Source organism: Gambusia affinis, linkage group LG15 (genome assembly GCF_019740435.1).
Source record: "Gambusia affinis linkage group LG15, SWU_Gaff_1.0, whole genome shotgun sequence".
Lineage (NCBI taxonomy): Eukaryota > Metazoa > Chordata > Actinopteri > Cyprinodontiformes > Poeciliidae > Gambusia > Gambusia affinis.
The window spans coordinates 19,573,560-19,587,093 of record NC_057882.1 but is presented as its reverse complement, the minus strand read 5'-3'; the positions used below and the strand labels follow the sequence as shown (position 1 = coordinate 19,587,093).

Here is a 13,534-nt window from a genome sequence, read left to right as displayed (position 1 = left end):
CCATGATGTGTTTTATATTTAGCAACTTATTTGCCCTTGAACTCTCCATTTATTGGTAGCAACTGATGCAGTGAAATCTCAAAAATATGACTACAGTAGATAATACAGATGTCAGCTGACCAAGCAGCAAATGAGCTGGTATCTGGCGCCATCTTGTGTAAATTACAAGCAACTGCAGCACAATGATACAATGGGAATTTCTTTTTCCCCCATGAACAGTTAGCGATTCCTTTTTTTAAGGACCATTATATTCTAACAGCGAACTGATCAAATGATCACTGTTTATTACTTTGCAATATAAATACATACAATTTACTTACAACTTCCATGAATAGGAATTTTTTCTTGCCCGATCTATAGAGAGATATAGTGTATACATACGCCCACATAAATACATACATAAATATAAATAAAGGGCGAACGCATCCTACTGTTACCTATTCTATACTGTCAACACTGCAGTAAACTACTGTTGGCTGTTCAAAAGAAATGAAAGTTTTAATTTAAAGAACACACCAGAAATCATTACATTATGGTAACATCACTTTATTTATAAACCAGATACATGGAGGTGGGGGTCGAGTTTAGTACTGTGAAGATACAAAATTAACAACTCATTGAAAAAACAAACACTTGAAGTAAAAATGAATACAAACAGGAAAAGGTATAATTTAAGATAGATTTTGTAAAGCACATAAATCCTAGTTTTAGTCAACAGTGCTCCAACAGAACATGACAAAATAAGTGTGCCATCTATTGCAAAAAACCAATAGAAATGAAGGAGTGGATTAGTTGGAAGGATGTGTGGTTGAGAAACACAGCTTGAGTGTGTAAGGATAAGGCCCACCTAGGAGACAAAAGGAAAACAACATTAAAGTTCTCTGTAGAGCAGAACTGAACTGGGCATTTTGGTGAATGAAGAGAAAAGAGAACTTACTGGGATTTTTCATCTGGTAATGGTTCACCATAGCTAGTGCTTCCATGGCATCGTTGATGGATTCCCACTCCAGCAGCCCAGACGAACTGCGCTCACCTGTAAATGAGATGTGGATGGTTTGAAATCAGAGAAGAATTTCAAAAGCCAGGCTGGGTTTGAATTTCATTACAAATAAATTATTTTACAGATAAAAATCTTTACTCTCTGAACTTCGCTGTGTTTTGTTTTTGTCTCTGTAGAAACTAAAGGTTAAAATAAGGGGCTTTAGCTGTGTTTCCAATTAGCCATATATAATTGCGCAATTTAATATTTTGAAAATAAATTTGTATAAATAAAAATTGAAACACTGTAATTTTGGAAAAATTTCCAATTTTTGCTAAAATGTTTTGGCGCTAAGTTAAGGTGGGTTTTTTGGTTGTATCAAAATTGGTTTATTTTACAAAACTGCAATGGAAACACTTTTTACTAAAAGGATACTTATGTCTCTAAAATGTCCCACTAATTAGTCTCTTGTCTACCAATATAACTTGCAAAAGAGGAAATGGGAGAAATGTTGAGTTTTAGAAGCATAACAACAAAAAAACCTTTGTCAAGGATCATGACAAAAATCAATACAGCAACATAAAAGGAACACAGACAGCAGGGTCTGTCAGCACACAGCAGTAGCTGGAAGAGATTAAATACTGAAATGTAACACAACAACACTCACTCTTTCCAGTAAAAAGCTTAATACTCGTAGGACTTTTAATTCCCAGTTCCTCGCATATCTGGGAAGAGAAAGCAGACTCGGTTAGTGCGATACCTGCGTTAGCCTCGTTTTATTCAGCAGAGAGAACTCCTGTTTTGAGATTTTTCTCACTTGGAAGAAGGTCTCCTCTGTGATCTCCGGCTGGGCGTTGAAGAAGTGCAGCACGTTGCTGGGGTGCTGGATTCGGTTTTTAGCCGCTTGCTCTGGGGAGGCGAAGCGGTTGTTCCGAGATCCATGGAAGTCTTTAAAGCTGCTGGTGTTATCCTCTAACTGGTAGCTCTGTCCTGGTACGATGGCCTGCTGCTTGGACACGCTGCAGAGAAAGAGAGAGAGAGAGAGAGAGAGAAAGAGAGAGAGGCATCAGCTCTTTGCTCAACTTCCAAAGTTTTTTAATTAATCTACACTCCAGTGTAGCAGCTTTTACCAAACATTGAGCTTCTGTCCAAACAGGAAGGTGTTGTTGAGGTGACTTATGGCTCGGTCCACAGAGTAACAGTCCCCCATCTCTACCATCGCTGCTCCAGGTTTACTTTTCATGAACTTCACCTGAAGATGGGGAGAATAAAATCAAAAAAAGTAACAAAGATAAAAGGACACTAACCAGTTGGTTCTATGTTCAAGGTGAACTTTTGTCATAACGTAACTATCATTGTAATACTAAAAAATAATAATCTCCTAGTCTGCCTTTTATACTTAAACATATTTTGCAGCAAAAATATTTTTGGCTTTCTCTTTCAAATAAAGTCAGAAGATTTACTTTGAATTTCTGTGATGCTGTAAAGATTACATTTTTATTAAGGGGCAGAGTTGTGTGTTTTAGAGGAACATGGTGCCATTTTATCACAAAATCAAGTAACTGTTAGCTTCAGTTGTTACAAAAATGTCTATACATCAAATATAACTTAAAAGAAATGTGACTTTGTAATTTAACACCTTGATATTGAGCATCTGTCTCTTTAAATACTCCTGCTCTTTCTGACACTCCACCTTCAGGATGTCATCACAACATCGCCCCTCTATTAACCCTTTATCAATGTTTATACCAACGATGCACTGAGAAGTAGCTTGTATAATAAACTCAGCAGATGCGCAGTCCAACCAGGTGTTTGCCAATTGCTGCTGGCTAGTCTGAAGGAGCTGAGTGGAGAAGTCACAGAGGGAGGGAAGCTTGGAAACTGCAGCTCCGAGGAGAAGCTGTGCCTCAAAGGTGGCACTCAGGCCACCTAGACGCTTTGCACAGCTGAATGGTTGCCACGGGAGATTAAAGAATTTCTCGAATATGCATGAAAGAATCTGGGCAACACTCCAGGTACGTTTTTGATGAGAGAATAACATGATGAAAAGCTCAAAAAAGTAGATTTTACACAATACCGCCCATTTGAAGTAATTATTTTAAAAAACCCCATAAAAGCCCAGGAGGGTCTAAGCAGCATTATACTCACCCTCTCGATGTTGCCATAGAGACAAAAGATGTTAAAAACTCTGTCAGCATTGATCTTGGATGGCTCCAGGCCGTACACCATAAGAACTGGGGAGTCGGCATGGGGGCCGTACTCGGGCGGAGGAGGCCCGTATCCTGCGCCGTAGCGCTGGCTCCCACGGCCCCGGCCCCCCATCCCCATGCGATGGGGAGGAGGGGGGCCGTATGTGTCGTCGTTATAGCTATGATATCCTCCTTGTGGACCTCCTGTAGTACAGACGGGGAAAAAAACCCGCCAAAGGTGAGATTTTACAATGGGAACTATTGTTCTAAACTTCACATCAATTTCTCAGAGAGACAAATACCATAATCAGGTGGGTGGTCTCCTAGGAGAGCAGGCTGCCTCTGGCGCTTGTTGGGGTTGGCGTTAGGATCTGAAAATGGTCAAAATGTTCCCATCAAACAACTTGTGCTGCATGCAGCACAGATGCTTCACTTGGCCTATCGCATGCTATGAGACAACTGAGTGAAGTGCATGCAACAGAGGAAGCTGGCCCCTTAAAAAAATAAAATAAAATATAGTAAAAGGTTCGGCAGGCTTTGTCTGTTCATTTAAGCTGAACATAATGGAGATTTTTTTTATTTAGAAGTGGCCATAGCTTTCAAAGCATTCACTAAATGGAGTCCTTAATCATCCCGATATAAACACAAACACACCTTGTGATATGTTCCAATTGCCTTCACCATCTGCATCTGTACAAGTACACATACACATGTCAAATCCAAATACACAGCGTACTCAATTGGTAACACTAAACACACCAGAAAATGATATCAAAGCAGCACAGACAGGTGAATGTAACAGATCAGAAAGAGATTGTACGGCTCAGTGCCACAAACGGCTCCTGCCATTTTATTAGAAACTAAAACAGCTTTTACAACCCGGATGAGACAGAAGTAAAACACATGAGAATAGAAAATAAAAAGCATCACATTCAAAACTCAATCCCTGACATTTCATCTGGTTTAAAAAAAAATAAATTAAAAAAATCTCTATAAATACTTGTGACTTCATTTGGACTTGAACATTTAGCACAGTGGAGGAATGCCTGAGTTTAATTATCGTTATGTTCATAAAGATTTATATGACAAAAATTTGTAGTCATTTGTATTAAGAGGAGCATCTGTGTGAAAATCAGACATACATTTAAATTTAGCTGTATTATTTTCAAGCCACTTGACAGATTAACTTTTCATCCCAAAAACTAACAGAAAAAAATCTATATATCATTACAAATAGATTTAACCCCCCTGTTGTCCTAAAATAACATTTAGTGGATCTTTTAGTGAAACTCCCCAAAGATCCACTAACAATTAGTGGATCTTTGGGGAGTTTTAACACAGTGGCGGGTCATTTTTGACCCAAGGACAACAGGACGGTTAAACAAAAAGAATTGGAAAGCCAGGTTCTGATTTGGTTGCAAAACCCATTACTGATTGCTGCTTAAATCAAAGGCTCAGGTTGCCTTCTGCTAACCATACAGTACTACATTAGACTTGAAATTGGGCCTCTGCCTCTTTAATAACGCTTCCTCCAACACGCCACCTCCAGAATTTACCTTTTAACCCTTCCTTAAGACTTTTACCAGAGCTGCACCGAGAAAGAGCTTGTATAATGGGTGTTTGCTAATTGCTGCTGAGAGTTCACAAATCTGGAGTAAAATTGACACAAAACTATGAAGTCAATATGGACCACAATCTCAGAGAGAATTAGAAAAAAAGACAGTTCTGAAGACCAAAGTGAGTTTGACTCTGCAATAACAAGATACCAACAAAGAAGTGGGCCTACTGAAAATTATATCCATGCATGGTATATGCACTCTATACTTGGTCAGTCCTTGTTTTGCCTCAATAAAGTGTGGAGGTGATTGGCCTGTTCTTGTGATGAGGAAGCCCAGTTTGCTTTCTTCATTTTCAGTTCTAGTCTTTTATCTTCCACTTGTCAATACTCCACAGAGTCCCTGTGGAGTTCAGGTCCTGACAGTTTTCTGGCTAGTCAGCAAAGGTGACACCTTGGTGATTATGGCAGGTATAGATATATGTGAGCCAGTACCATGTTCTGCTGGGAAATGATATTGTACTATAAAGCTGGTCTGCAGCATTTCCTGGTAGATGACTGTGTTGACCGTGGACTTGATAAACCCCGGTGGACCACCACCACAGATGATATGGAACCTCAAACCACCTCTGACTGTGGAAACTTCAAGCAGGTTGCCTTCCATGCCTCTTCACTCTGCGATAATGATTTCTGAACTAAATCCAAACATTGTATTTTGATCTGTAGAGAACTTTGGACCACTGAGCAATGATTCCGTTCTTCTCCTCCTTATCCCTGATAAACTCTTCTGATGTTATCACTTGTGTGCGGCTGTTGAATAATTCCTCCAGTGAATTTCCCCAAACCTCTTCAATGGGCTTTGCTTCACAATTCTCCCAAACTTGAGGTTATCCCTGTTGCATGTTCACCCTTTACTACCTCACTTTCCCTATGAATATGCTTTAATGAAGCTCTCCAAAGAGACTATTTCTTCTGTGGCTTTTTCAGAGATGGGTTTTCATTTGCTAGAAATCACAACACAAACAGAAATAAACACTTGACATATATCACTTTATGAGTAATTATTTTTTTGATTTAGTTAAAGAAAGAAATTTGGTTTTCAACAATATTGTAATTTATAAAGGTGAAAATAACTGAAATTAAAGACTTTACAAATTACATTATATGGGTTAAAATGTTAGTGGCAGTGTAATAGCATATTCAAAATTCCCCCACTACAAAATAAAGTTCTGCTTTATCAGTTATAGCATGCTTCTCAATCTATATCAACCGTCTCAACTCTACAGCAGCTAATGACTTATTGTTAGGTCCCAGGATTCCATTGAACAGATTGAAAAGCTAAAACAGTTCAGATGTCAGAAATAAATGCATCACTTCCTTTTATCAAAGGAACATCGTGAGAAATAACAGATGGTTCATGAATACCAGAGATCATCAAATGTAAACTAGTCAGAAACAGAATTCATGTAGTAGATCATAAACATTGAACCATTAGATCATTCATTCATTCATTAAGTACTTACAGCACCACATAGGGAGCATAGGACACAGTGGGCAGGTAGGGGGCAGTCTTCAGCAAGGATGCTACCCTCCAACCTCTGACTCCAGCCTCAACTCAATCCTCCTCCTCAGTCTTTAGTTGCTTCTTTCCAGCCTTGCATCCCACCTCCAGACCAAAAAGTGCATCCACGGGGTTCCAGTGTTGACTTTACAATCGGTGCCGCTGCGTATTCAAAGTTACCATTAGAGGCTCATTTCCATCTTACCGTGCTCTGATCACAAAGCAGGGCAAATGCACCATTTTCAGAGTAGGCTGTCAGTCCACAGACACATTGAGCCAAACCTGCATCACACGGGAGGCATTAGAGGCATCACTATGGGCCAGTTCAAAAAAAAAAAAAAGGAAAAAAAAAACTACAAAAATAAATAAATAAATAAACGCAGAAACAACACAAGAACAGCACAGAGAGGAGGGGAAAAGGGGGAATAAGGAACAGGGGAAAACAGAACACCAGAGTCCATAACTGTGGAAAGCTTTGGAAAAGGATTTGGAATCTGTTTGCCTCAGTGCTTGTATGCTTGACAGGTGTCTGATGTTGTGTCTTCGTTAGGGCCCCACTGTGGGTATTTCTTCTCATGTAAAAATGGGTACTTGCTTTATTTATCTGCTTTGAAAGCTGTCACCTCTTGCAAAGTGAAAGCATTTACTGCTCGATAATGAGTCGTCTGGAATATCTGCGTGAAGATGTGCTGTCGTGGCGGCTCGGCTGCATGTTGCCTTGGATACTCAGCTCGATGTGCGGTCGTGTGTTCGGCGGAGGGAGGCAGAGATGAGGTGTAGTGTCATTTGAGAGAGCAAACCGCCCCAGTATGTGTAGTCGTCTGTTCCCTGGCCGGACTGAGTGTGTCTGAAATCCTCTGTTGCTCCCTGTGCTTGTGTTTTGTTTTGGGGGTTTTTTGGCCAAAAAGAAACAAAAAAAAAATCCAAGAGTGTGACTCCTGCCCCCATCACCAATGTGTTGTGACTCCTCAGGGGGTTTCTGGAGATGAAATGTGCTGTGCCGGTAACGGAGCTGCCGGAGGTGCTTATCAATCTATCAGCATCAGACTGTGGTGGATATGCGAGGTGTTTTGTTTGACGACCTGGGGAGTTATTTCTGTCCCTCTAAATTGAACGCATGGCGACTTTTTGCCACCGAAGAAAAAAAACAAACAAAAAAAAAAAACAACCATGACATGACTCCCAGGTCGGCTGGTGGAAGATGTGGATGATGATGGAGTACTGAGTTGAGGTTGTGTTCCAGTATTTGATGCCCCACTGTGCCCCATGTGTGCCATAGAGCATTATTTGTTGTTGTTGATATGTCGGAGCTGTGAAGGTCGCTGTGTCTGCTTGCAAAGTCATGGAAAGCCTGTATGAGGTTATGGAGTAAGGACACAAGGAGTACCTCTGGGTTGTTAGGAAGCACAGAAATAGGACACAGTAAGAAACACCTGGATGAGCCTCGCTTTGTTCCTGTTTGAGTCAAAGCTGTTGATATGAAAAACTGATACTTTTTTGGATCTTTTTGTCCTAAGAATTACAAAAAAAGCAAGATATGCAATTAATCATATGAAAAATTAAAAAAGACTTGATTAATTATGAATTTTTTTGAAGGGTAATTTTAAACCTAATTTATTTGTGTTTTTTATTTGCTTCTTTATTGTTTTTGGTTAGTCTGTGTTCTTTTGGATATTTAAAATATTTTCCTTTCCAATGTGAGGTAATCTGTACAAAATTAAACTTTTGTTAGTCTTTGAGAGGGAGAACTTTCATTATTAAGCCATTATGAATACATTACTTGAAAATAGTCTCAAAACAACATTATCATTTGTTGCAATAATTTCTGGGACAATTTATCATCCAATAAAATTTTTCATGACAGGCCTGCCAATAGGTCCACAAAACTGATCTCCATCTCCTACAAAAGTTTTCCTTCCTCATGTCTTCTACAAACTGTATATTTTCCTTTAAAGGTCCATGAAATACCTAGCCTTGGATTCTAGTAATTAGAATTACTAAGAGTTATTTGAGTGAAAATTTTATTTTATTTCAACATTGTATCAAACCAAGATGAACCTTCTAATTCTGCTAAAATTTGAGAGCTGCAGTATCATTTCATGTGGCCTTTATTAATAAGTCTTACTTTCACTTTTTACAAAATCTCCACTATGTTTGAAAGAACGCTTTCAGTTGTGTTACCTGGATTTAAGTAAGCAAGGGCGTGAGATAGTGCAGCTGTGACATGCTCTACAGGGACAGTGATCCTGTGTGACATGTGGTGCATCATCTTCTACTGCTAGAATGGGTGCTCCATATTTTTCACATGCATGAGTCTATAATGCACGCTGCCCCCAGGCAGCTCCTCATGCCCTTACTTTTCACCTGCTGTGTGGTGAGAAAATACATAAGGTTGACGGCATCGTGGGAATACTGCCTTTGAACACTAAGCTGAACTGCATGGTGAGACAATCCTCTGTGAACGAAGGCAATACCCCCCCGAGGCGAAGAACCCCCAACCATCCTATGTAATGACATGAGAGAAGAAGAGGAAGAAAATAATGGAGAGGGATTGTTTGGGGAACACACGTTACCTTGGCCACTTAAATTGGGGTTGGTGTAATCCCATGTGTCTTGGTCGTTCTTAAAGACGTTAAGGCGTGCGGGCTGTCAGGCAGGAAGGAATAACAAACATGGACATTAGAGTATCAGACTTTGGGTTAGCGCCTGGTTATTGCAAGAGGCAGTTAGGCAGTACATTACATTACAAATGTGCGCAAAACTTTGGCAAAATGCTGCCAATGTCAAAAAAATACAAGTAGCAATTGCGGTGCTTCCATTAAAATCTTACGTGAATAAGTTTGCTTCACGTTAAAAAACATGATCCTCTTACTACTTCCCGTCTTCCTCTTTGTGGTTTGCGGCAGCAGTAACATGCTGCTGCTAATCGCATGACGCAAAGAAAGTGTTTCATGTTTTGTCCAGTATACCATGTTCAGGGTAGGGTGCAGTCAAAATACCACCTTATGCTATCAGCAACACTTTTTACCAAACAAGATCATTTTTCGAAACTGCTGTGTTTCCATTCAGCAAATTTATTTGCAAAATGTCAAACACAGTTATATGGTCAATGGAAACGCAGCTCGTAACACACACGTACCTTTGCATATTCGATTTTCAGAGTGCAACAGCCAGAGTAGATATCCGCTCCATTCAAAGAGGCTTTGGCCCTCTGGGCACTCTGGACCGAATCAAACGTGGAACCTTCAAGTTAAGGCCTAAAGAGACTTTCAAATATGATGTAACAACATGATGTTACCCTGCTGTGGAAAGTTTATAAAAGAATGTTGCCAAATAAAAAAAGTTGATGTTTGTAAAGGATATTCAACCATAGCCTGAACACCATTCTTTCTGAAGATCACGATCCTCTGTACAGGCCCACAGTTGTTACAAATAGTGTAGAGGACATCCTGTAGGACACCAAACATGTTTAGGTAGTAAGGCTCTCATGATAAAACAAAACATGTTATATCACCTTAAGTGAGAAATTATTGTTGGCATGGAAACATGTTTTAGTATCGTCTCATTTCCCATCAGAACCAAACCTCTTGGTTGAAACACTTGGAACCCAGATGTGTGAATAATTTTAGGGGGTAGTTGTAGGATTTCTTTGCCATTTTCTGACACACACAGTGTTTTTCAATCCCTGAATATTAAATCAAACATTTAGTAGAAATAGAATAACATGTAGCAAGAAGTTATAGAAATCCATCACAAAGCCCAACTGTGTGTAGTCATTTACTACATGAACTATTTTCACTTTGTTGAAGGGAAAAGCTGCAATGTATTTATTTATTAAATGCAAAGGGATTTTCTATATATGGACATAAAATTCACGCATGAATTACAATTCTACAGTTTACCAAAATGTATATACAAATGATTTATAGTTCAACTCTATTAAGGAATGTAAAAAGTCAAACTGAACTATTTCAAATAAAAACAAAAATCCAGATATTCACTTTCATTCTGCCAGTTCAGAAAGTTTTAGGAAACAAATATCTCCAGCTATAACAGAGATGTGGGATTCAAATGTAGAACTACAACAAACTGCTGTGGAAAACCAAAGGAATGTTTTAAACAACAAAGGAACAATAGAATATAATTCTTTTAACCATGCTTTAATTATGGATTACAAGTAAAAGCAAGTTTGTGACTGACTGAATTTATAAAGTTAAATAACATTTTAACTTGCCATACAGCGCTAAATACTACTAAACCTACTAAAGATACTGATCTGGGTGCAAGTTACCGTGGTGATGGGATAGATGGGATTCAAGATTGTGAGCAGAAGCACGTTATTGACGCTCCGGGTGTCGTCCGAGTCTCCCGGCCGAGAAATTTTCTGACTGGTGGAGTAGTTGATGAAGGCGGGGTGGCCCGCGATGTAAACCTGGTTTTCAGCTGCGTAAGTCACAGCATTACAGGAGCCGTTCATGTCCTCATACTCCACCAGCGCCTGCCGCTTCTTGGGCATCATCACAACATAGCTGAAAAATATAAATAAAAAGGCACTTACAATCTCTGTGGGAGTTTTGTTTCATCAAGGTGTTAACGCTTCAAACAGCCCGTAAAGATAAGCACAGATAAAGGCATTTCTGATCTTTCTTTGTTAACTGGGGGTCAAATCTAAAAGCTTCACTTTACTATCACAACTATCCAATAATAAAATTGTGAATTTGAAAGTCTTTGATAGACAACATCTATGCTCTTCATGAAGCACATAGCAGACGTATCTGGGACAAGAAATCACATAAAACAGTGCTGGAATAATTAAGAATAATTTCTAAATGTTACAATGTTTAGTTTTTTTTTTCTTAAACTTGGAAGTAACAAAACATCTGTGGCTCCAGTTAACACGTAGGAACATCTATTGTTACCTAATTGTCCCAAACTCCTGTAGCGCCTCCACCAAGTCAGCCTCCATCACACCATCCACTAGTCCCCTGATGTGCACCACAGGAGACGGTAGCGGCTTGTGAGGGTCTTCATAATTTTCCTAAGAAAGGAAAATAATACTGATGAAAATCAACCAGCAGCCAAAATATGGAATCAGCAGGTCAGGGTTTTTAAAGATTGGTAATCAGCCAAAAAGTTGCCATCAGTGTGGAGAGCTGGGGTTTTTTTGTTGTTTTTTTTTTTGACAATTTTATTTAAAAAATTTAATTAAATGGCACAAAAATGATGTAGTTTTATAATGTAAACAGATGCAAAATATCAACTGTTTTCTCCCCCTCACATTCATGTCAGCAGCAAAGCCTTAGCATACTGCTGAAGCTTTGAAGTGAAGAGGAGCAGATTTTTTTTTGTCAACAACATCAATAGTTTTCAAATAAAATTATCTGATGTGTGAACACGTGCTTATTTAGCCACCAGAAGTTAGAGTTTTACACAAAACTAGGAAATAGCTTTTAGTTAAATTTCAGAATTCAACTCTGATGTTTATGTGGAAAAAGAAAATCTTTGTTTATAAGTAGAACATTCTTTGTTGCCATTTCCATTTGTGAAAATATAAAACAAAGTTACAAAACTAAGCATAAGATTGAATAAAAGCTAGTCAATATGCAACATTTACTCTTGCTACTTAAAAGGTAGTTTTTTTTTGTTTGTTTTTTTAAACTAAACATTTCAAGACAATACCAGATATTCTTATTTAGAAATTATGCACCTTTTACTATAAATTCAAGGTATATAAACTACACTACAATGGCAACTTTTCAAGACAGTCTTCGTTTTTCCCCACACACATTGACTTGGTATGATTTGGCAGTTATTTTATTGCTCTTTCAAGTCTAAAAAAAAAAAAATCAAGTCTGACTTTTGAAACAAATTACTCATGGTTTACTCTAGAAGAGGAGAGGAACAAGCCAGTCCAACAGACCCAAAGATGGTCCAACCGGAGAATAATCACTCAGCTGAGAACAAGAAAGAAACATTCCCTCGACCATTTCAGAGATTTGATCAGCATTATATTTTCAAAGCCGAAGTAACTTTCAGTCAACAATTTATATTTAAAACTAATTTTGAACCAAGTTATAGATTCAGACTCGCAGAATCCATCCATGTTAAAACATGTAGGTTCTCAATGCAAAATTCTGTATTTAGGACGTAAATCCCTTTGCAACCAAGAACTGATTCTATGTAAAGAACGGTTAAAAATGCATCCAGTGGATGTTTTAAATTATTAATGCTGTTTTTTTGTATTTGTATTTTTGCATGTATGCATTGGATATAAAGATGGGTTTTTTTATTATCTCAGAGAGATAAAATTTCCCACTTATTTGATTCTGAAGCTTGTCCTAATTTGGCCAACATCTGTCAACATCAGACAAGCTTTTATTTTCATGAACACTGACCTTAGTAATTTCTTTGACGAGTCTTTCTTTGTCCAGGAATATAATATTTAAGCTGTCCTGCTTCAACATGATGTTTAAATGAAACAGATGAGCAGCTTTTCGGGCACGCGCCGACGTAAACTCCATTCCTGAGTGTGAAGTAGCTAAGCAAGCTAAAGCCTGCTAGCATTTTTGTTTTAGCTAGCGCCCGATTTATAACGTTTTTAATGCTGAAATACTTTCTAAGACAAAGCAAAACTATAATAGTTCAGCTCGCTGATGCATTCGCTTTAAAGGTAACGGTGAAAACTCACCGTTGTCATTCCGCCTTCTTCAGTTTTCTGTCTTTTTGTCGCTCTGCCGCCTTCGCCGTAGTATCGGGACGCAGCAGCAGCCATGTTGTCCTGTCCACTTTACCGGGCTGGTGCTGCATTTCAGTGGTGTTAAGAAAATAAACGTTCTACCAAAGGTTTCGTTTTATTCTCCAACCAGAATTGATCCTGGAATAATTAGATAATGTGTCCTCGTGAGTTTAAATTCCACCTTTATCAAAGAATGGTTGTATTCATCATAGCAGCATTTTAAATTATGTTAACATTTCTAAAAGCTACAAGTCAAAAAGCTCATACTGATCAGTGAACGCATCAGAACAGTGTAACATTGAGTGCTGAATTCCTATTGGCTACCTTGCTCTGTCAATGAGCGGACGCGAAGCCAGAAGGGTGTGCACCATATGTCAACCGGCAAAGCAATCAGGACGCTTTCAAATGGTGCGTAATCCGGGTGATGTTTACCCGGTTTATCACCCGTTACAGGAGTAACGTACCCGTTCTCTTAACATGTCACTACCATAAACATACATTTTGGGTGCCAAAT

General features: G+C 38.7%; 1 protein-coding gene across 2 annotated transcripts; it reads right to left on the bottom strand.

The window, feature by feature from the left end:
- Positions 1-530: 530 nt before the first annotated feature.
- On the bottom strand, positions 531-13,206 carry hnrnpl (heterogeneous nuclear ribonucleoprotein L). Of its 2 annotated transcripts, XM_044140404.1 has the most exons (14): positions 12,973-13,206; positions 11,204-11,322; positions 10,576-10,813; positions 9,648-9,733; positions 9,424-9,520; positions 8,858-8,930; positions 3,823-3,858; positions 3,471-3,539; positions 3,128-3,372; positions 2,110-2,231; positions 1,797-1,998; positions 1,647-1,704; positions 938-1,033; positions 531-847 (listed from the first exon to the last, which is right to left on the bottom strand). In XM_044140404.1, exons 1-14 carry the CDS (start codon positions 13,054-13,056, stop codon positions 789-791), a joined length of 1,584 nt encoding a protein of 527 aa, XP_043996339.1. In that variant the 5' UTR covers positions 13,057-13,206; the 3' UTR covers positions 531-788. The 2 variants fall into 2 exon arrangements, with proteins under 2 accessions (XP_043996339.1, XP_043996340.1); XM_044140405.1 differs by lacking the exon at positions 3,823-3,858.
- Positions 13,207-13,534: the final 328 nt, after the last annotated feature.

Coding starts and splice junctions, on each gene's coding strand:
- hnrnpl (XM_044140404.1), bottom strand. CDS start 13,056: ATGGCTGCTGCTGCGTCCCGATACTACGGCGAAGGCGGCAGAGCGACA. Junction 3,540..3,822: donor CAATTGGAACATATCACAAG/GTGTGTTTGTGT, acceptor GACCATTTTCAG/ATCCTAACGCCAACCCCAAC. Junction 2,232..3,127: donor TCTATGGCAACATCGAGAGG/GTGAGTATAATG, acceptor CCCCATCTTCAG/GTGAAGTTCATGAAAAGTAA.